This window comes from Saccopteryx bilineata, chromosome 1, assembly GCF_036850765.1.
Source record: "Saccopteryx bilineata isolate mSacBil1 chromosome 1, mSacBil1_pri_phased_curated, whole genome shotgun sequence".
Classification (NCBI taxonomy): Eukaryota; Metazoa; Chordata; class Mammalia; order Chiroptera; family Emballonuridae; genus Saccopteryx; species Saccopteryx bilineata.
Genome location: NC_089490.1, coordinates 324,351,785 through 324,376,656, shown reverse-complemented (window position 1 = coordinate 324,376,656; position 24,872 = coordinate 324,351,785). Strand labels below are relative to the sequence as shown.

The 24,872-nt window shown below is 40.2% G+C and overlaps 1 protein-coding gene across 4 annotated transcripts in view; it reads right to left on the bottom strand.

Annotated features, from left to right (window-relative positions):
• MTMR2 (myotubularin related protein 2) overlaps nt 1–11,891 on the bottom strand; it is a 135,602-nt gene extending 123,711 nt beyond the window's left edge. The window contains exon 1 of one of the 4 annotated variants that reach the window (XM_066248081.1): nt 11,640–11,891. In XM_066248081.1, coding sequence (XP_066104178.1) covers nt 11,640–11,719 — 80 coding nt within the window. In that variant the 5' untranslated portion in view covers nt 11,720–11,891. Of the gene's footprint in view, nt 1–11,468; nt 11,604–11,639 lie in introns of those variants that run through there. The other 3 variants (XM_066248092.1, XM_066248101.1, XM_066248109.1) reach the window with 3 other exon arrangements.
• Between the last annotated feature and the right edge of the window lie 12,981 nt (nt 11,892–24,872).

The following is a 24,872-nucleotide window of genomic DNA, read 5'->3' as shown; positions in this document are numbered from 1 at the left end:
GAACCATGCTGAGCATCTTGGCTCAGCTCAAGAGAATTAAGTCTTGTAATCATTAGCCCATCATCAAAGTTATCACTCATTTTGCAGATGCACAACTGCCTAACAGAGTCCTGCCTGAGCAACTGCTCACTTGCAGCTATCAGTAATGGCAACTCTGTTAACAAAGGAGATGGATGTGTGACTCCTGCCTGTTAAGCCCTCTGAGCTGATGAGTAATGTTGTATCAATTCTGACCAAGGCCTCTCTACCCTCTTCTACTCACTCTCAAATGTTCAACTCCTCATGTTTGGCATTACATGCTTAAAATATTAGTATTTGTTAGGTAATAAAAATACTTAAAACGCTTTCTCTGAATTTTCAATCAAATTTTTAGGTCAAAGACATAAAAACACAAAATACTGGCAAAAGCACTCATAAAATAAGACGGTCCAAAATGAACAGCTTCATTTCCCTCATGGAGACCAAACTTTCAGAACTGAAATGAGAGAAAATAGCTTAGAGCCTGAGTATATGTTCTGCGGGAAATACAACAAATGGCTACCTGGCCTGGAAGTGAACCTCCAACTGCCCAGGAGCACGGGCTGCTGGCCATCGTCCTCAGCACCACCACTAGTTACCATCCAATTCCTTGATCTCTCCAAATGAAATAACACAGTTGCTCAATCTTCATTTGCTCTCTACTTGCCTTTTACTTAATGATCTACAATTATTAAATGGGTCCCTTTTATATTCTGGTCCTAGATTAGAATCATAAAAATCTGGGCCAGGATATTACACACACAAAAGGTAGAAATTTAAAAACTTGGGAGTTTAGAGTGTTCCAAAATACAGTTCTCTTTTTTGGTCTGGACAAAATATCATCTCTTTCAGTGTATTTTCTATTTTGGTCATTGCATTTACAATGTCTCGGCATAAGTGCTGTAGACTTTAACTGGAAAATGCCTTCCTTGTTTTAAAATGATTTGCTTAGTACACCACAGGCGAAGCTGCTGCTCGTCTCCAATACCAGTCTCTCCTATTCCACAGAGCCTCCAACTCTTAATTCAGCACAAGGCCTCCCAGAAGAGACTACGTACATATCCTAGCCTCCCTTGTGGCTAGGTGTGGCCATGGGACCATGTTCTGGCCAACTGTATACGTATAAGTTTAAAAGACTATGTATGACTTCAAAAAGTATCCTTTCAAGAGAGAGAACATGCCTTTCTTCTTACCTTTTTCCTTCCTTTTGACTAGAATGAAGATGCAGTGGTTAGAGTTCCAACAACAATTTTGGTTTATAAGGTAACTTCGAAATGTAAAATAAGATACATTAAATTAGAAAGAATCTGTGCCCTTGATCCTTCAAATCCACTCTATCAAATCTATACTATTTGTGGGCTCTCATGTATAAAAAAAAAATATTTTAAGCCACAGTTAGTTCAGATTTTTTGTTATATTCTGATAAATGTAAACCCTAACTAAAAAAATAATAATATAGCCCTGGCCGGTTAGCTCAGCGGTAGAGCATCGGCCTGGCGTGCGGGGGACCCAGGTTCGATTCCCGGCCAGGGCACACAGGAGAAGCGCCCATTTGCTTCTCCACCCCCCCCTCCTTCCTCTCTGTCTCTCTCTTCCCCTCCCGCAGCCAAGGCTCCATTGGAGCAAAGATGGCCCGGGCGCTGGGGATGGCTCCTTGGCCTCTGCCCCAGGCGCTAGAGTGGCTCTGGTTGTGGCAGAGTGACGCCCCAGAGGGGCAGAGCATCGCCCCCTGGTGGGCAGAGCCTCGCCCCTGGTGGGCGTGCCGGGTGGATCCCGGTCAGGCGCATGCGGGAGTCTGACTGTCTCTCCCCGTTTCCAGCTTCAGAAGAAACAAACAAACAAAAATAATAATAATATAAAGAAGAAAAAAGAATTTTCCAAGTACCAATATTTAGGGGTTTTTTTTGAAATCTACAGATTAAAACATATTTTAAAAGTTAATTTTTATTATATCAATTAAAAACATAGGTGAGACCGGTGGTGGCGCAGTGGATAAAGTGTCGACCTGGAAATGCTGAGGTCGCCAGTTCGAAACCCTGGGCTTGCCTGGTCAAGGCACATATGGGAGTTGATGCTTCCAGCTCCTCCCCCCCTTCTCTCTCTGTGTCTCTCCTTTCTCTCTCTCTCTCTGTCTCTCCCTCTCCTCTCTAAAATGAATAATTAAAAAAAAATAGGTGAGATATAAAACTGACTCATGAACACAGATAAAAATGAAGTGGTTACCGGGGGAGAGGAGTAGAGAGGGACAAACATTCAGAGACAGAAAATGATTTGACTTTGACTTTTGATGATGGGTACACAGCACAAGAAACAGTTCAAATCCTATAGAGATGTTTACCTGAAACATATGTACTCTTACTGACCAATGTCACTCCATGAAATTTATTTTCTAAATTAAAAATAAGTAAAACAAAATAAGAAAATTTGCACCGACCCTTATTTAATCTAGACTAAAAAGTATTTAATAAGCCTAAGAGTTAATCACATCCAGCAAGAGTCTTTGAAAGAATGAACATTCATCAGCAATCATTTCCATGGGTACTACGTACTTGAGCAGGGGAAGAATTATAAAGTTTGCTCATTAGAGGTCTGTAGTGATGACAGTGTTAATACATATACGGAAACACATTAAGAGGGATAAACACAATTAGTTTTGTGTAATAAAATTACAGGGAAGGGAATTGAGGTTATTATTTTCATTAAGAGGGCACCTTCTCTAGTCCCTTTCATTTTAATAACCTTGTACCAATCTTTTCTTTTTATAGTTCCATTTTAACCTGACATACTGTGTAAAGCAGCTTATAAAATCACTCCCAATCTTAACTATAACCCCTCCATAATTTTTAATCCTACCCACTAACTTAACTAAATCATAGAGTGGGCACAAAGTGCTTTACTTATCAAAACGAATTTCCTTAAAAGGAAAAAATATTCTATAGTGAAACCTAGAGAAACTTCTACTGGTCAACTCCTGAATCACAAGCCACCTTTGGCCCTGGACAGTCTACATACAATAGCATTAACCTGGCAGCTTTCCCAAACAAACTTTCTGGTTTCTGGACATCTGCATCTGAGCGATTTCCTTCCCTCTGGGCCTAATCTTGACTCATTCAGGTGCCGGCCTGAATTACCTCTTCCTAACACTTTTTTAAAATGCATGTTACCACACTAATGTATCTCACCAATGATCTATTTTTTGAAAAAGCCTCAGGTTGTATATTCTTGATTTGTGTTACTCATGGCTGAGAAATAAAAAGTCTTGGGAAATTCCCCAGCAGACATAATAAATCTACTACAAGAGATGATTTCTACTTTCTGCTACTTCAGTCAATGCTTTACAAAAACTCTCTCAAATAATAGGCTTATATTAGGTAGCTCTAACATAGATCTTAATTTAGTCCATTTCCACTAATACTGGTTGAGTTACTAGGAACAACCAGTAAAAGATTGAAGGCAGTGGTTCTCAAACATTACCCTTCATCGGCTGGTATGATCTGGAAGGCTTGGCAAAACACTAGCTGTGGGCTCCACCCCCAGAGTTTGTGATTCAGTTAGATCTGTGGTGGGTCCAGGGAATAGATATTTTTAAAAAATTCCCAAGAGATGCTGATGCTACTGATCTAGGAACTACGGATCTGCATTAACAGCAGACTATGGATGATAGCATGAGGAGACAAGAAGAAAATACATATGGGCCCCATTCTCAGCTTTAGCGTTAACTTACATACTTTTGATTAGTAATAATTAATCTTTTTAAATGTGCTTTCAGAAAATCTACACAATAATTACTGATTAGTTCATAGTAATACTGGATCTCATTTATAGAACTTTTAAGTTCTTTAAGAGGCTTGGAATAATGAAATCCAAAAATAAGTAATTATTAGATACCAACATGTTCAATGTCTAACTCAAGGTGCTAATAATAAGGCCGAGGTTGGAGGTTCGACCTGTTAGCTTCACTTTGTTCTGTAACTCGAGTTACTACCACTCATGCTGGCCAGCTGCTTCAGAAGACAGGCCAACAGGCCTGTAAGAATGTATGACTGAACACAAATCCATCACCACTACTGGAAAAACAATCCAATACCACACTTCCCACCAATAACATCTCTAAGTGACCTGGAAGGTAAAACTAGAGATAAGACTCTGCAATGAAAGGTGTCTTAGAAATCTTAAAAACTCTTCTACCTCTTCAGGCTATAAATACCATCAAAATTTATGGAAACAGAAATCCGGCCCTGGGCGGTTGGCTCAGTGGTAGAGCGTCGGCCTGGCGTGCGGAAGTCCCGGGTTCGATTCCCGGCCAGGGCACACAGGAGAAGTGCCCATCTGTTTCTCTACCCCTCCCCCTCTCCTTCCTCTCTGTCTCTCTCTTCCCCTCCCACAGCCAAGGCTCCATTGGAGCAAAGATGGCCTGGGTGCTGGGGATGGCTCCATGGCCTCTGCCTCAGACGCTAGACTAGCTCTGGTCGCAATGGAGCGACGCCTCGGATGGGCAGAGCGTCGCCCCCTGGTGGGCATGCTGGGTAGATCCTGGTCGGGTGCATGCGGAAGTCTGACTGCTTCCCCGTTTGCAGCTTCAGGAAAAAAAAAAAAAAAAAAAAGAAATCCAGGATATGCTATTTTCAAATGAGGATCATTTTAAGGAAGACATGCCATTTAAAAATGTAAACATTTGGGAGGCTATTATTTTTAGTATATTATAGGTACCTCTCCTTTGATTTTTTAATCTAAGTTAAATGTAAATATAGAATGCTCATAAATGCTAATAAATTTATAAACTAAAAATGAATTGGGAAACCAAAATAATCTGAAATAAACCAGTGGTGCCCAGAATAACTACAGCATGAGTTACATAAAGAACGGAAGAAATACATATTAAATAAAATGACTGACAGAATAACTTGAGATAAAGAGAACAGAGTAATCAACAGTAGCAGGTGGAAAAGCAAATAGCCTAAGAGAATATAGTATCATGAAGATCTATAGGACTAGACACAGAAAACATAACACAGCCAATATACTCGGCCCAGGGTGTCAAGAAGCTTCATATAAGAATAACTTCAGCTTAAACCTGATGTTTTGACTTTATATGCCAAAATCAACAGAAGGAAATCCTTTTTAATCCTTTCAATGGAAACAACAAATAAGACAAGCAGTGAACATTTAGTCAACATTTATTTATTCAAATGTTCACTGGACACATACATACTTGGCATTAGATATTACAGCTGACCCTTGAACAATGCAGGGGTTGGGGTGCTGACCCAGAAGCAGTTGAAAATCCAAGTATAACTTTTGACTCTCCAAAAACTTAGCTGTCCCTTAGTATCTGCAGGAGATTGGTTCTAGGAGTCTCCACAGATACCAAAATCTACGGAGAGGCAAGTTTCCTGTATAAAATGGTGTAGATCAATGTATACAGAGGTCCTCCACATCTGTGGTCTCCCAACTACGATCAAAACAGTACAGGTATTTCTTGAAAAAAAAATGCATATATAGTACACCAGTGCAGCTCAAACCCTTGTTATTTAAGGGTCAGCTATATTAGCATTTGAAAATCCATACTAAAAAGTAAAGAAAACACTCAAGCAGTACATTTTTTAACAATGTACAAACTGAAAAATCAAAAACCAGACTAAGGCCAAACAGTAGCAATATAGTGGTCAATCCTGCTGTATAACTCATACAATTCTGATGCTCTCTCAGACAGCTCCCATATATATCCTACAGTATTGTTTTATCTATAGCCTGGATAAGTCACACTTATATCAAGAACCAGAGCTGGCCCTGGCCGGTTAGCTCAGTGGTAGAGCGTCGGCCTGGCGTGCAGAAGTCCTGGGTTCAATTCCCGGCCAGGGCACACAGGAAAGGCGCCCATCTGCTTCTCCACCCCTCCCCCTCTCCTTCCTCTCTGTCTCTCTCTTCCTCTCCCGCAGCTGAGGCTCCATTGGAGCAAAGATGGCCCGGGCGCTGGGGATGGCTCTGTGGCCTCTGCCCCAGGCACTAGAGTGGCTCTGGTCGCAACAGAGCGAAGCCCCGGAAAGGCAGAGCATCACCCCCTGGTGGGCAGAGCATCGCCCCCCTGGTGGGCATGCCGGGTGGATCCCAGTCAGGCTCATGCGGGAGTCTGTCTGTCTCTCTCTGTTTCCAGCTTCAGAAAAATACAAAAAAAAAAAAAAAAAAAGAACCAGAGCAAGAGCAACAAGAATAAAATTATGAAATACAGCCAGATTATCATTGTGCTGAAGTGAATTTTTTCACAACTCTCTCTGTGGGACTGAACATGTTGAAGAATGTACAATAAATAGCAGGATATAAAAGAGCTGCTGAACAGCTCACTGAAGCAGGGCAATAGCAAGCAGGATGCACCAAAGAAAATTAATTTTCTTCTTAAGAACGCTGATTGGGCCTGACCTGTGGTGGCGCTGTGGATAAAGCGTCAACCTGGAAACGCTGAGGTTGCCGGTTCAAAACCCTCGGCTTGCCTGGTCAAGGTACATATGGGAGTTGATGCTTCTTGCTCCTCCTCCTTCTCTCTCTCTCTCCCCTCTCTATAATGAATAAATAAAATCTTAAAAAAAAAAAAGAATGCTGATTGGGAAACTGCTATCTGGAACCATATAAAGAATGATATGCATGACAGTGTCAGGTATAGCACAGGGTCAATAATACTGTAATAACTATGTATGTTGCTAGGTGGGTCCTACACTTACTGGGAATCACTTCTCAAGTTATGTAGATATCTAACCACTATGTTGTACACCTGAAACTAATATAGTACTGAATGTCAACTATAACTGCATTTTTTTTAAATCAAGAGAAAGAATGAAATTGCTCTTTTGTGACCAAAGGCATCAGGTCTATGACAACCTAAAAGACAAAGCTAAAAGCAATAAGAAGTCAGATAACTATACATCTCAAGACCCAACATATGTTTACTGTGAACTGCAGATCTCACAAGAAGCAGTTATCCAACTTCAATGTAATGTCATTGTCAAAAATAAAGAAAGGGCAACTAGATGAGATTGTGTAGTATTTTTCAGATTTATATACTTCCCAAAACATCTTACAAATTCATTTATTTAAACATAACATAGTATTTAAACAGAATCCATCTAATAGAAGTACTTGAAAAAATTACAGATGAGTATTACCCACTTCAGTTACAAATCTGAAGTATTTTTGCCAAACTGAAGAGGATGATGCAGTTACAGTTTCCATTTTCAAACAAAGAGGAAGCATACAAAATTTTTTGCATAAACAATTTCCTTGGAGCTAAACTCAGCAGAAATTTATGTAAACCTAGTGTGTAAAAGGCGATCTATAACACATGGAACAGTACTATCAACTATATTTTGCAGGAAATATCAAAACAAATTCAGCCCTGGCCGGTTGGCTCAGTGGTAAAGCATTGGCCCAGAGTATAGATGTCCTGGGTTTGATTCCCAGTCAGGGCATACAAGAGAAGCACCCAACTGCTTCTCCATCACTCCCCCTCTTGCTTCTCTTTCTCTCTCTCTCTCTTCTCCCCTCTTCAGCCATGGCTCGATTGGAGCGAGGTAGCCTGTTGGAGACTGCAAGCTGGTGAAGCTCTCGCAGTTTAAGGCTTACGCTAAAGGCTAATAAACTCTTTCTCCACAACTCCATATTGGCTATGAAGCTGAGTATCTGTACTCATCCCACTCCCCACCTCACCTGCTTGCTTAAGTTGCTAGAGGCAATTCACATGCCCTTCCCCTCACCTTTTGTTTGTTCTTATGTTGGTTGATTTCAGTTATGTAGTGTGGAGCAGTGCTCCCCAACCTTTTTTGGGCCACAGACCGGTTTAATGTCAGAAAATATTTTCACGTACCGGCCTTTAGGGTGGGATGGAAAAATGTATCACGTGACCGAGACAAGCGTCAAGAGTGAGTCTTAGACGGATGTAACAGAGGGAATCTAGTCATTTTTTAAAAATAAAACATCATCAGACTTAAATATAAATAAAATGGAAATAATGTAAGTTATTTATTCTTTCTCTGCGGACTGGTACCAAATGGCCCACAGACCGGTACTGGTCCTCGGCCAGGGGTTGGGGACCACTGGTGTGGAGGGTTTTCTGCACTTGGGAGAATTCTTGGGTTGCCTTGGAGATGTATAACTTTGTATCAGAGACTTCCTTATTTGTATATGGCTCTGTACTGTATAATAAAGCAGATAGGAGGGGCTTTGCTCTTCTCTTGCAAGCTATCAGCATTGCAGAGACCTCCCAATCCCATCCTTTTACTCTCTGAGCTTACTTTTTCATTCTGCACTATTATCACTCAGGACCTAGACAATTACTATACGCGCTGGTTCGCAGCAGTGGCCTATAGTGCTGAGGATGGCTCCGTGGCCTCCACTTCAGGCACTAAAAATAGGCTCTGGTTGCAATGGAGCAACGGCCCCAGATGGGGCAGAGCATCACCTCCTAGTGGGCTTGCTGGGTGGATCCCTGTCAGGGCACATATGGCGTCTGTCTCTGCCTCCCCTCCTCTCACTAAAATAAAAAGTAAATAAACAAATTCAAAAGGCAATTGTCCAATTAAAAATCTAAAGTTAAATATTTCCTAATTGTATAAAACAGAAAGCATAAAAATAAACAACAATTTAACAGCAACATTCCTGCAAAAGGCTGAGATCAAACATCAATATTCTGATTAATCACATGCTGACAAAAGTAAAAACTTAATCTGGATAACCACTAATAACTACCATGGCTGCCCACTCTGCTTTTGTATTAGAATCACCTGTGATTGTTAGTGCAGATTAAGTTTAAATAGAAGCTTTCCAACAAGTGTCCACAATGCAGCTGTTCTATATTGTTGATTAACGAGAGTGCCACCAGTATGTGTAATGATTCATGAACTAAAACATATAAAAGAATATAGCAAGGGTGGATTCTATACAGTAGAGATTCAATAAATGGTATCTACCTTCCAGAAGAAAGCAATGAAAGCTGGCAGTCATGTGGAAAGTAGAAAGCCATACTTATATCTTTGTCCAGAGAGGCTGAGATGAGGCTAACATTGATAGTCAAAATTCTTTCAAGGAGTTCTTAATTTTCTCAAATTCTTCTGTCAAAAACATTTTTTTTAAGAAGTTAAAATAAGATCTGGCTAGGTGGCTTGGTCGATAAAGCATCAACCCGGCATACCAAGGACGCGGGTTCAATCCCAAGTCAAGGCACATATGAGAAGCAGCCAATGAGTGTACAATTAAATGGAACAGTGAAATGATCTGCATGAGCTCTCTCTCTTTCTCAAATCAATGGGAAAAAAGTTAAAATAGATCTGTAAACTCTAACTGCAGTGGCTGCACTTTCCTTTATCTTTAGAAAACAAATGTGCTTAAGTGGCACAATTAGGTACATTAATTTATAATAATAACAGGCAACATTTATTAGTGTAATTTCAGAAATCCATAACAAAAGTTATTTGTAAAGGGTATATTTGATAAGAATACACTCAGTAATCAACAAGAATGCATTCATAATTGTAAGTAATTGATAAGTAAGATTAAGAATGACTGATAAAAAAGACCTGTTGTAGAACTCTGCACCTGAAACCTGTATAATTTTGTTAACCAGCGTCAACCCAAAAACATTTGATTAAAAAAATTAAATAAAAAAAAAGAATGACAAGAACGCATTCATCTTAGTATTATCAAGATAAAGAACGACAGAATTTTAGAGTTCTAAAAGACCTCACAGATTTGCTAGATCAACTCCCCTATTTTATTATTTAATTTTTTTTTTTTTGAAAGAGACAGGAAGGGAGAGAGAACTCAAGTTGCGGCACTTTAGTTGTTCATTGATTGCTTCTCATTCCTGCCTTGACTGGGAGGACTCCAACCAAGCCAGCCTGTGACCCCTTGCTCAAGCCAGCAACCCCAAGGTTTCATTCCGGGACCTCAGAATCCCAGGATGACCGTCTGTCTATCCACAACACGACTGCTGGTGTGGCTAGATCAATTTCCTTATTTTAAAAGATGAGAAAACTGCAGACTATAGAAGTTAAGTGATACAGGCCAAATACAGTAGCTACCTAGGACAAGAAGTTTAAAGCCTGGGTCTCCTAACTTCCAGTACTTTCCTTTTTCTAAAAGACCATGCTGCCTCCTATGGCTCTAAATCCTCTTGCTTAGATGAGATTACTGGCTGCCTCACTGGTTTTCTTTACATTCTGTTCTGAACCATAGTTGTCATTTGTAACTTTCCCATAAAGTTCTAATTTTCCAATCTATTCTGACTAGCTTTACAGTTGAACCTCTAAATCTTCAGCTTTGTAAATTTCAGACTAATAGCACAGATTTCACAAAATGTTTGAAACAAATGCACAATATACATAATTAAACGCAAAGAAAAATTCTCTTCTAGGTAATTCAATCTACAAATTCAGAAAAACATTTACTGAGAAGCTCTGACATGCAGGGTCTCTATTAACTACTGGGGATATGAAGCTAAGTAAGATAATGTCCTTGCATTTAGTAGCTTATTACCTAGCAGAAAAGACAATTAAACCAACAATTACACAGCGCTTGTTAAGGACTTCAAAAAAGGGATGGGCAGGTGCCTATGATCAGCTAGTAATTTCCCAATAAGGTCTTTAATAGCAGTAAGAAAAATGCCAGCATCACCCGTATTTATCGCAATCCAAAATGAATTACCAGTGAAAAAGATAAAGCAACTTCAATATATTCGGGGGGAAATGTAAATTGTGTGTGCATTATTTTCCAATGGAAAAGAACCTGATTTCATTATAGCTATATAACAAATACAGATCTCTAATTATTTCTTCATAAAATTTTAAGTCACTATTTTAAAATCAAAGAAAATAACTGCACCTAAAACCTGTCTAGTTCATAGTCACAAGAACTCTCTCCAAAGCCGCATACTAAATTCGCCTCAAAATTACAGGGGGGGAAACATCTTATCAGGTACAAGAGAAATAACCTGGAGAACCGGTAACCCAAGAAGAAAGAAAATTACCACTCACTATTCATTCAGGGATAAGGATTACTCAGATTCCCAGACAATGACTTTCAGCTTGAAGATTTAGAAAAGAGAAGCACAGTGGGCATTTTTATTACAGCCTTAGCCAAAGTGGGGGGAGGGGATCAGAGAGAAAATCATGAAACCGATTAGGAAGTGAAGTGCTGGTAAAGGAAAGGAAAGGGGTGGGCAAGAATCCAAAACCCAAAGACATAGAAATTGATGAAAGCAAGACCAGAGGACAGTTTGGGGAAAGAGTACCAAAGACAGAAAGGCAGGGAGGAAATGGGGGGAGAAGGGGGGGAAGGGCTGTCTCAAAAAACGACTTGAGAAGAAATGAGGGATCCAGAAAGTGAACTGGGGCTACCACAACCGGGGACCCAGCTAGATTGAAATACAAAAGGTGGAGGGGCGACAGAGAAGCAATGAGTTTAACCTCTTTTTCCAGCCTCTCAACCCCCGAAAGGGAAGAGGTGGCTCTCCAGTCCCAGGGCAGGAATTCCGGCGCAGCGTGGAGAGCCCGAGTCCGCCGGCTGGGGCAGCGCCCCGCGGGCCCCCGGCCCCGTCACCCCGCGGCCGCTGGGCGGGGCCCGAGGCGTCCGGTTACCTGGACAGGGAGTCCACGCTGGGCGGCCGGGCTGCCGCCGGCTGGGAGTCCAGGCTCTCGCAGCTCGAGCTCTTCTCCATGGCGCGGCCGGGCAGCGGCGGCGAGCGGCTCCAGCGACCTCCGCGCCGCGCACGGGAGGAGCGGAGGGCGGAGTGCGCCGGGCAGGGGCCGCGGTCAGGCCCGCGCCGGCCCGGGAGGGAGACCGGAAGCGGCCATGTTCCCCCAGACTGCACCGCGCTCGGGCTGCGGAGAACGGGGGCCTGGGCACCGGGACCCCGCGGCGCCCCGCGGACGCCGGCCGCTGGGCGCCCGCCAAGGGAGTGGCGGCTCCGCGGCGAGAGGGTCCAGAGGGGCGCGAGGGCCTCTTCCCCAGGAGCCTGTGGAAGGATGGGGAATTGAAGAAAGGGAGAGTATTAAGGGAATACAGGGGACGGGGGTCGCAAGGAAAGAAAGTGTCGAGGACCTGCATAACGGGGGTAGTGGAGCCAGGAGGGTGGAGGTCAAGGCAGGTGGACAGACCGGGCACGGAAGGGACGCGGGCGGGCGGCAGACTGTTCAAGGGGCAGAAAGCGCTTGCTGAGGGGTCAGGAAGGGAGGAACAGACCAGGAGAGGAGGGGAGGTGCAAGGAAAAATGTTGGCGGGATTAAGGACTGAGAATAACGATTCAGTATTTATTAAGTAATGATTAAAAGCAGCTCTAGAGCCAGTGAGACATGAATTCAAATCCAGCCTCTGCCAGTTAGTTACATGTAGTGTAACCCAGAACATTGAACATCAGCTTCGTTATCTGTAAAAATAGGATGATAGCTTTCCAATTGGGATGAGTGAATACGCCAAAAATGCCTAAAATAATGCTTGGTACATGGTAAGCACTCAAATGTTAGCCATTAGCATTACTAACCACTTCAGAAGGGTTGTTGAGGGGAGAGCAGAGAAAGAAAAAAGGAAGAGTTGTTGAGATGGAATGGACCAGTATATAAAGTTTCTGGCACAGCTTTAAAAACCTATAGCCGCAGGAAGCCACAATAGAGGAAGAATGGCAGAAAAGTAAGAAGTGATTGGTAAGGGAAGGGTCATGGGGAAACCATAGGACTAATAGGGGGAAAGTGGTAATGATCCTCTTTCTTTTTCCATACAACCCTTGGCCCAGCCTTGTAGAAAGGGCACTAGAAAAGAAGCTTGATACTTTCAGTTCTGCTATGTCTTGGAGTCTTGGCAGTCAGTCTGGAATTGTCTAGGGTAAAAGCACCTTGGCATGAATCCATTGCCACACAAAGAGGGATGGTAGAGGAAATTGAGAGGGAACTGGTAAGTATGCAAAAAAATTAGACACATGTACTATTGGATATGGTGGTGTTGGATAGAGGGCACACTTCTAGCCATCTTTCCCCACCTTCTCAAATTCCCCTAGGGAGCAGGAAGGGAGGGGAAAGGATAGAATTGTGATAAGAGAACAGGAACCGGATGAAGAGGAAATGCTTCTGCTGGTAATTTTCTGTTACAGAGGACACAGGAAGGACACAGAGAGGGTGCCATAAAGGAATGTTTCTGACTGATGCTGAATCCCAATCTAGAAAATGTACAAAAAAAATTTTCTGTAAAAAATTAGACAACAACTTAAAAAAACACTTCCTTGCCAGGATAAATAGAATTCTGTAGATTTAAACTAGATTTCATTTATTCTGACAATAGATGTTTTAAAGAAAATCTTCAAGAAAAGTATTAACTTGCAAGTACATTCCCCAAAAGAATAGCCTAACTTACTTGTGTTCCCCATAAGCTAGAGCACTGATTGAATTGAATTAATATGTATGAAAACACAAAAGGCTTAGCCTTTTTGTTCCATTCTCCAGCTTTGCAAAGACAGGATGACAACTAATGCTTTAGATTTCCATAATTTCTAAAGAGAACATAACTGCACTCCTGTGATATAGGTAGTAGGTGGTCAAAAATACTTCACAAGCATAAAGGTTCACAATGATTCATAAATAAGTTGCTTATTACCTTCCAAAATGCTGACTGTCATTTGAGACTTTTTCCAAACTAAGCTTGGTGAAGACTGATGAATCCTTGAATGGAAGACTCATGTACTCTACTACTCAATTCATGTGTCCAGCACTGTATTAACAAAGCCCTTGAAACTCTGCTTGATGATGTCATAATTTGTGTATGGGCCAATCTGGTGATTAATAGAGAACAGTCGTGTTAAGTGTAGAGACTTTTTTTTTTTTTTTTTGTATTTTTCTGAAGCTGGAAACCGGGAGAGACAGTCAGACAGACTCCCGCATGCGCCCGACCAGGATCCACCCGGCATGCCCACCAGGGGCGAGGCTCTGCCCACCAGGGGGCGATGCTCTGCCCCTCCGGGCGTTGCTCTGTCGCGACCAGAGCCACTCTAGCGCCTGGGGCAGAGGCCAAGGAGCCATCCCCAGCGCCTGGGCCATCTTTGCTCCAATGGAGCCTCGGCTGGGGGAGGGGAAGAGAGAGACAGAGAGGAAGGAGAGGGGGAGGGGTGGAGAAGCAGATGGGCGCTTCTCCTGTGTGCCCTGGCTGGGAATCGAACCCGGGACTTCTGCACGCCAGGCCGACGCTCTACCACTGAGCCAACCGGCCAGGGCCAAGTGTAGAGACTTTTGAATCAGACAAATCTGAATTGGAATTCTATCACTTATTTGTTCTATGATTTTAATTAAGTTGCTTCGCCAAGACTCAATTTTCTTATCTCTAGAATGGAAATTAAAATACCACATAATGGGTTGTTTTTCTTTACATAGAGTTAATTGAACAGTAGGCTCTTGGTAACTGAGTTTGTTACTATTATTCTTCCTCTGAACGTACTGGTTTACTTCTCACCTAAATGGTATGACAGTAACTTCTCAGACTGAACAATAAGCAAATAATACTTTATTCAGAGATGAAAGTTAAAGTGGTGCCGAATTCTTTTTTCTGACGTTTTAGCTGCTATGTTATATGTGTGTTTGTATATATACATATATATCTAAGAGACATCAACTTGATTAGGACTTTACCTAAAGAATGTTTTAGCCTAGTCAGGTCATTCAGGAACTATTGCTATAATCAAATTACAGTCTACCCTTATTTCTCCTATTAAATGGTTAACTTCAAAACTTCTCAAAGCTGTTATTTTCAATCTAGATCACTTTTTCTCAATTAGTGTGGGAAGAACCAGTTTTGTTTTTAATTTCCAAATCATCACTAACCACTGTTTTTTTAAAAAATATAAGAAAATTTATTTGCTAGAAAAAAAGAACTTTAAGAAAAACCAATGACATGCAAAATAAAAGGCCAATTTTTTCCCTTATATTTAGCAGATGCAAAATTACTTCGTAAAAGTTGCGTGAAAGTTTCAAACATGTACTGTATTCTTAATTCCATCGTCATCTTATTATGGACAAGGCAATGAATAGTTCGTGTGCTAGCATTGATTGGCAGATCACGATTTAAATAGCACTGATTTGAATCTATAGGTTTGTTGCCTATCAGCTTATCAAAGACTGTTTATTAGATCATCTGGATTAGAATAAGGAAGTAAACTTCTTTTGAGATAGTAAAATAGTGTGCTATGAATGGACAAGTAGAGGGATATTTCTGCTTCTCTTAAAACATGCATGCCAGCCTGACCAGGCGGTGGCGCAGTAGATAGAGCGTTGGACTGGGATGCCGAGGACCCAGGTTCGAGAACCCAAGGTTGCCAGTTTGAGCGTGGGCTCATCTGGCTTGAGCAAAATAAAAAATGCTCACCAGCTTAGACCCAAGGTCGCTGGCTCAAGCAAGGGGTTACTCGGTCTGCTGAAGGCCCGTGGTCAAGGCACATATGAGAAAGCAATCAATGAACAACTAAGGTGTCGCAACAAAAAACTGATGATTGATGCTTCTCATCTCTCTCTGTTCCTGTCTGTCTGTCCCTATCTATCCCTCTCTCTGACTCTCTCTCTCTGTCCCTGTAAAGAAAAAAACAAAAACAAAAAAATGTATGCCAAAAATAAAATCCTTGGAAATATCAAGCATTCATAAATATTATAATTAATTATTTCTATCTAAAAATTTTACTTTTTTTATTACTTTGGGTGGGAAGTTCTACTTCTAGTATGGAGGATAAGTTCCTAATAGACTGACCTTACACAGATAACAATTATAAACTTAACCAAAAAAAAAAAAAAAAAACCCTACCAGAGGGGTCAAGAAAATGAACAGCCAGGCCAAGTCAAACTGTGGAGAAAGTGACCAACACAAATTGAGTTTCCATTTTAGCTTTGACCTATAGACAAATTAAAATTGTGGTACAGAACAAAGCAGCAGAAATTCACATAGAAAGCCTGCTATCTGTCTGATCTGAGAAACCAAGGGAAGGAAGCAGAGGGCAGCTAAAGAGAGAGGACCTCAACTCTATCCATAATCTCACACAGTCTCTGGGTCAGTCCTAATTTGATTTGAATAACATAAAGGCAGAATGAAAGTAGCTCAGATAAAAGAGCCAAAAATAGAATATTCTCCTACTCTTCTAAATACAAGAACTTAAGCAATATTTGAGCTGTTACCCACTATAAACAACAAAATTCTCAGTTTGTTTTCAACCAAGTTAACTTTTTGTTCTACAAAAGGATCAGCCCTTTGCAAAGGAATGAAACAGAGTCCAGGGACTCCAAAACAATGTTCATAATGCCAGACACAATTTAGAATTACTTGACATAAAAAGCATCAAGGACCCTAACTGGTAGCTCAATTGGTTAAAGTGTGGTCCTGCTATGCCAAAGTTGCGGGTTGATCCCTGGACAGGGCACATAGAAGAAGCAACCAGTGAATGCACAACTAAGTAGAACAACAAATTGATGTTTCTCTTTTTTCTTTCTTTTTTTTTTTTTCAGAGACAGAGCAAGAGTCAGAGAGAGGGATAGACAGACAGGAATGCAGAGAGATGAGAAGCATCAATCATCAGTTTTTTTCATTGTGACACCTTAGTTGTTCATTGATTGCATTCTCATATGTGCCTTGACCGTGGGCCTTCAGCAGACCGAGTAACCCCTTGCTCAAGCTGGCGACCTCGAGGTTTCAAACCTGGGTCTTCCGCATCCCAGTCCGACGCTCTATCCACTGTGCCACCACCTGGTCAGGCTGATGTTTCTCTTTTTCTCCCTCTCTCTTCTCTCTAAAATACATGAATAAAATTTTTTTTTGAAGTACTGAGAAAATGGGACTTATTTTCAAAGGAAAAGATAATAAAAAGAGACTAAATTTCAAATGATACAGATATTAGAATCATCAGACCATGACTTTATTTTTTTTTTATTTATTCATTTTAGAGAGGAGAGGGAGAGACAGAGAGAGAGAGGAGAGACAGAGAGAGAGAAGGGAGGGAGGAGCTGGAAGCATCAACTCCCATATGTGCCTTGACCAGGCAAGCCCAGGGTTTTGAACCGGCAACCTCAGCATTTCCAGGTCAACGCTTTATCCACTGCGCCACCACAGGTCAGGCAGACCATGACTTTAAAGCAGCTAATATGTTCATTGAGGTAAAGGAAAATACTCTGTAAACAATGAAAAATAATAAAACTCAGAAAAGGAATCAAATACATAAAAAGATGCGAACAGAAGTTTTAGGAAAAATACAATTCCTGAGATAAAAGGATTCACTCTCTGGGCCTAAAGGCAGAATAGATTTAACCAAAAAAATGTGACACTTGAAGATAAATCAATAAATTATCCAATATGAAATTATCCAATATGGAAAAGAGACAAAAGAGTTTTAAAAATTAGCAGAGGCCCTGGCCAGTTGCTCAGTGGATAGGGCATCTGCCTGATGTGCAAACATCCCAAGTTTGATCCCCAGTGAGGGCACACATGAGAAGCAACCATCTGCTTCTGTTCCCTTCCCCCTCCCCCTCTTCCCTCTTCCCCTCTCAGCCAATGGCTCGATTGGTTCTTGGTTCAAGTGTTGGCCTGGGTGCTGAGGATAGCTCAGCTGATAGCAGTATGGGCCCCAGATGGGGACTGCCAGGTAGATCCTGGTTGGAGCACATGCAGGAGTCTATCTCCCCTCCTCTCACTTAAAAAAAAATGAACAGAGCACAGGAACACACAGAACAATATTAAAAGCAATACACATTTAATTGGAGTCCCAAAGTAGACAGAATTAGAGAAAACTAAAGATCTATAGCCAAAAACTCACCAAATTTGGCCAGCAACATAAATTTACAGATTCAAGGTGCTCAGTAAAAACAAAAAACAGGATAAATACACAGAAAACCATACTTAGGCACCTCATAATTACACTGCTGAAAACAAAAAATAAATACCTTAAAAGCAGCTAGAGAGAAGCAACACATCACATACAGGGGAATCACAGTTCTAAGGGTCACAGATTCTCCAGCAGATAGTATGGATGATAGAAAACACTAGAACAACATCTAAAGTGCTTTAAAAAAAAAAGGTTGAAACAATATATCCCACAAAAACACTTTTCAAAGATGATGGTGAAATAAAAACATTTTTAACTATACCCATCAAAGCTATCCTTTAAATATGAAGGAGAAATAAAAACATTCACAGATACAGAAAAGATGAGGGAATTTATCATCAGAAAACCCCCACTCCAGGAATTACTAAAGGGGGTTATCCAATCAGATACAAAGAACAACAACAACAAAAAAAAAAACAAAGCCACAAGTAAAAGCTCCAAGAAAAACACAATAAAACCAAATTTAAACTGTGACAACAACAAAAAAAAAGGGGGGGAGAGGATGGAGATTAACAGTAGCAAATGACGATGGAGTGCAAAAGTACTCACAAAATAGTGTGCTACAATGAACAGAGTAGGAACCCTTTTCATTACTTAATGGTAACCACCATTGATAAAACCACCACAGAAGCACATGAGATAAAAAAGATAGCAACAGAGGAAAGATGTATGGAATACAACCAAATAAAAACAAAAGATAGAAAAACGAAAGAGAAGGATCAAACAAGACACAAAACTAACAGAAAACAATCTATAAAATGGCAATAGGGAACTCACAAGTGTCAATAATTACACTAAATGTAAATGGATTAAACTCATCAATAAAAAGGCACAGAGTAGCAGAATGGATTAAAAAAGAAAATCCAACTGTATGCTACCTACAGGAAACTCATCTAAGTAACAAGGATAAAAATAAATTCAAAGTGAAAGGCAGGAAAACAATACTCCAAGCAAATAACATCCAAAAAAAAGCAGGTGTAGCAATACTCATATCTGATAATGCTGACTACAAGACAGCAAAAGTACTCAGAGACAAAAATGGCCATTTCATAATGGCTAAGGGGACACTGAATCAAGAAGACATAACAATTCTTAATATATATGCACCAAACCAAGGAGCACCAAAATATATAAGACAGCTACTCATTGACCTTAAAACAATAACTGACAAAAATACAATCATACTTGGAGACCTCAATATGCCGCTGACGGCTCTAGATCGGTCATCCAAACAGAGAATCAACAAAGATATAGTGGCCTTAAACAAAACACTAGAGCACCTGGATATGATAGACATCTACAGGACATTTCATCCCAAAGTGACTGAGTATACATTTTTCTCCAGTGTACATGGATCATTCTCAAGAATTGACCATATGTTGGGCCACAAAAACAACATCAGCAAATTCAGAAAAATCGAAGTTGTACCAAGCATATTTTCTGATCATAAAGCCTTGAAACTAGAATTCAACTGCAAAAAAGAGGAAAAAAATCCCACAAAAATGTGGAAACTAAACAACATACTTTTAAAAAATGAATGGGTCAAAGGAGAAATAAGTGCAGAGATCAAAAGATATATACAGACTAATGAAAATGACAATACGACATATCAGAATCTATGGGATGCAGCAAAAGCAGTGATAAGAGGGAAGTTCATATCACTTCAGGCATATATGAACAAATAAGAGAGAGCCCAAGTGAACCACTTAACTTCACAACTTAAGGAACTAGAAAAAGAAGAACAAAGACAACCCAAAACCAGCTGAAGAAAGGAGATAATAAAAATCAGAGCAGAAATAAATGAAATAGAAAACAGAAAAACTATAGAAAAAATTAATAGAACAAGGAGCTGGTTCTTTGAAAAGATCAACAAAATTGAAAAATCCTTGGCAAGACTTACCAAGGAAAAGAGAAAGAACTCATATAAACAAAATCCAAAATTAAAGAGGAGAATTCACCACAGACACCGTAGATATACAAAGAATTATTGTAGAATACTATGAAAAACTTTATACCACTAAATTCAACAACCTAGAAGAAATGGATAAATTTCTAGAACAATACAACCTTCCTAGACTGAGTCAAGAAGAAGCAGAAAGCCTAAACAGGCCGATTAGTAGAGAAGAAATAGAAAAAACCATTAAAAACCTCCCCCAAAATAAAAGTCCAGGCCCTGACAGCTATACCAGCGAATTTTATCAAACATTCAAAGAAGACTTGGTTCCTATTCTACTGAAAGTCTTCCAAAAAATTGAAGAAGCAATACTTCCAAACACATTTTATGAGGCCAACATAACCCTCATACCAAAACCAGGCAAGGATGGCACACAAAAAAGAAAACTACAGACCAATATCTCTAATGAATACAGATGCGAAAATACTAAATAAAATACTAGCAAATCGAATACAACAACATATTAAAAAGATAATACATCATGATCAAGTGGGATTCATCCCAGAATCTCAAGGATGGTTCAACATACATAAAACGATTAACGTAATACACCATATCAACAAAACAAAGAACAAAAACCACATGATCTTATCAATAGACGTAGAAAAGGCTTTCGATAAAATACAACACAATTTTATGTTTAAGACTCTCAACAAAATGGGTATAGAAGGAAAATATCTCAACATGATAAAGGCCATATATGATAAACCATCAGCTAACATCATATTAAATGGCACTAAACTGAAGGCTTTCCCCCTTAAATCAGGAACAAGACAGGGCTGTCCACTCTCTCCACTCTTATTTAATGTGGTACTAGAGGGTCTAGCCAGAGCCATCAGACAAGACAAAGAAATAAAAGGCATCCATATCGGAAAAGAAGAAGTAAAGGTATCACTTTTTGCAGATGATATGATCCTATACATCGAAAATCCCAAAGAATCCACAAAAAGACTACTAGAAACAATAAGCCAATACAGTAAGGTCGCAGGATACAAAATTAACATACAGAAGTCAATAGCCTTTCAATATGCCAACAATGAAACATTTGAGAACGAACTCAAAAGAATAATCCCCTTCACGATCGCAACAACAACAACAAAAAAAATACTTAGGAATAAACATAACAAAGAATGTAAAGGACTTATATAATGAAAACTATAAACCATTGTTAAGGGAAATTGAAAAAGATATAATGAGATGGAAGAATACACCTTGTTCTTGGCTAGGAAGAATAAATATAATCAAGATGGCCATATTACCCAAAGCAATATACAAATTTAATGCAATTCCCATCAAAATTCCAATGACATTATTTAAAGAAATGGAGGGAAAATCATCAGATTTATATGGAAGTATAAAAAACCCCGAATAGCCAAAGCAATCCTAAAGAAAAAGAATGAAGCTGGGGGCATTACAATACCTGACTTCAAACTCTATTATAGGGCCACGACAATCAAAACAGCATGGTATTGGCAGAAAAATAGACACTCAGAACAATGGAACAGAATAGAAAATCCAGAAATAAAACCACATATATATAGTCAAATAATTTTTGATAAAGGGGCCAAGAAAACACAATGGAGAAAAGAAAGCCTCTTCAATAAATGGTGCTGGGAAAACTGGAAAGCCACATGCAAAAGAATGAAACGACTACAGTCTGTCCCTCTGTACTAAAATGAACTCAAAATGGATCAAAAGATCTAATAATAAGACCTGAAACAATTAAGTACATAGAAGAAGACATAGGTACTCAACTCATGGACCTGGGTTTTAAAGAGCATTTTATGAATTTGACTCCAATGGCAAAAATTAATGAATGGGACTACATCAGACTAAGAAGTTTTTGCTCAGCAAGAGAAACTGATAACAAAATAAACAGACAGCCAACTAAATGGGAAATGATATTTTCAAACAACAGCTCAGATAAGGGCCTAATATCCAAAATATACAAAGAACTCATAAAATTCAACAACAAACAAACAAACAAACAATCCAATAAAAAATGGGAAGAGGACATGAACAGACACTTCTCCCAGGAAGAAATACAAATGGCCAACAGATATATGAAAAGATGCTCATCTTCGTTAGTTATTAGAGGAATGCAAATCAAAACTGCAATGAGATACCACCTCACCCCTGTTAGATTAGCTATTATTAACAAGACAGGTAATAGCAAATGTTGGAGAGACTGTGGAGAAAAAGGAACCCTCATACACTGTTGGTGGGAATGTAAAGTAGTACAACCATTATGGAAGAAAGTATGGTGGTTCCTCAAAAAACTGAAAATAGAATTACCTTATGACCCAGCAATCCCTCTACTGGGTATATACCCCCAAAACTCAGAAACATTGATACGTAAAGACACATGCAGCCCCATGTTCATTGCAGCATTGTTCACAGTGGCCAGGACATGGAAACAACCAAAAAACCCATCAATAGATGACTGGATAAAGAAGATGTGGCACATATACACTGTGGAATACTACTCAGCCATAAGAAATGATGACATTGGATCATTTACAGCAAAATGGTGGGATCTTGATAACATTATACGAAGTGAAATAAGTAAATCAGAAAAAACCAGGAACTGCATTATTCCATACGTAGGTGGGACATAAAAGTGAAACTAAGAGACATTGATAAGAGTGTGGTGGTTACGGGGAGAGGGGGAAGAGGGAGAGGGAAAGGGGGAGGGGGAGGGGCACAAAGAAAACTAGATAGAAGGTGACAGAGGACAATCTGACTTTGGGTGATGGGTATGCAACATAAGTGAACGACAAGATAACCTGGAGTTGTTATCTTTGAATATATGTATCCTGATTTATTGATGTCGCCCCATTAAAAATAAAATTATTTTTAAAAAAAACCATTTTTAGATGAAGGACAGCTAAGAGAAAACGTTGCCAGCAGGCACACACTACAAGATCTGCTACAGCAAGTTCTTCAGGCTGAAAAGAAATGGTACCAAAGGAAACTTGACCATTCAGAATGAAGATTAAGAATAGGTAAGTATAAAAATAAATAAAAAGAATAAGTAAGTAAAGACTATTTTCCCTCTTATTTCTTTAAAATATAGAGAAACAGGCCTGACTTGTGGTGGCGCGGTGGATAAAGCGTCGACCTGGAAATGCTGAGGTTGCCCGGTTCAAAACGCTGGGCTTGCCCGGTCAAGGCACATATGGGAGTTGATGCTTCCAGCTCCTCCCCCTTCTCTCTCTCTGTCTCTCCCTATCCTCTCTAAAATGAATAAATAAATAAATAATTTAAAAAATATAGAGAAACACTGAAGACAAAAATCACAAGTTTTTCTGGTGGAGTTTATAATGAAAGTGTATGTGAAATATATGAAAATTAGAACATAAAGGTTGTCAAGGGTTCATTGTAAGTGGGATTGTAATTGCTAAATTTCTGTTTTCTTTCTTTTTTTTTCTTTTTGTATTTTTCCGAAGCTGGAAATGGGGAGACAGACAGACTCCCGCATGTGCCCGACTGGGATCCACCCGGCATGCCCACCAGGGGGTGATGCTCTGCCCATCTTGGGGCATCACTCTGCCACAATCAGAGCCATTCTAGCGCCTGAGGCAGAGGCCACAGAGCCATCCTCAGCGCCCGGGCAAACTTTGCTCCAGTGGAGCCTTGGCTGCAGGAGGAGAAGAGAGAGACAGAGAGGAAGGAGAGGGGGAGGGGTGGAGAAGCAGATGTGTGCTTCTCCTGTGTGCCCTGGCCGGGAATCGAACCCGGGACTCCTGCACGCCAGGCCAACGCTCTACCACTGAGCCAACCGGACAGGGCCTAAGTTTCTGTTTTCTGTGAAGTAGTTCAACATGACTTCTAAGCAGTCTTACAGTTAAGGTATTATTATATTATTCATATTTTAAAGGGTAAAAGAATTCTGAAGTTTTGAATGTTTAAATATCCACAAGTCACATAAAACGGAATAGGGACTAGAGTTTAGATCTACTTCACTCTGATACCCATCTTCTTAATCATTATGCTGTGATTCTTCATGAATAATTCATGAAATTCTCACAACAATGAGTTAAATGTTCATTGAGGACTAGCAACAAAATTTCCTTTGCTATACTGTAATTCTATAAGCTTCATGGTTAAATTTCTCTTTAGTCTGTAAGTCCCCTAAAACACACCATATAATTAATGATCCTCCTCCAGCTTCCCAGAAAGCAAATGGGATTGGCAAATTATGCTTGTATTTTTTAAATCACTGCAATCTGCATTTTCCCAAGAAAGCTGTATTTCACATATTACCATGAGTGGATCATTGTCTTCCAGGCACTTCTGCAAGGCAGAAATTTAGTGCCAGTCCAGCATCAAGGAATGGCAATGATTTCCTGGATATGATACCAAAAGCATAGCCAGGCAACAAATGGGACTGCATCAAGCCTAAAAAGGTTTCTGCTGCGAAAGATACAATCCATAGAGTGAAAAGACAATTTATAAAACGGGAGAAAATATTTAAAAATCACACATCTGATAAGGGACATGTATCCAGAATACAGAATCAACAACAAACAAATCAAAAACCTTATTAGAAAATGGGAATAGGACTTGAAAAGACATTTCTCCAAAGATGATATACATATGATATGCATATGAAAGGATGCTTGACATTACAAATTAATGGGGAAATGCTACTCAAAACCATAATGAGATACTGCTTCATACCCATTAGTATAGGTACTATCAAAACTCTCCAAATAATAAGAATTGTCAAATACAGGGAGAAATTAGAACATTTTGTGTTGTTGGTAGGATTGTAAAATGATGCAACCACTATGGAAAAGAGTTCTGGAGTTTCCTCAAAAAAGTTAAAAATGAGGCCCTGGCTGGTTGGCTCAGTGGTGGAGCATCAGCCTGGTGTGCAGGAGTCCCGGGTTCGATTCCCGGCCAGGGCACACAGGAGAGGTGCCCATCTGCTTCTCCACCCCTCCCCCTCTCCTTCCTCTCTGTCTCTTCCCCTCCCGCAGCCAGGGCTCCATTGGAGCAGGGTTGGCCCGGGTGCTG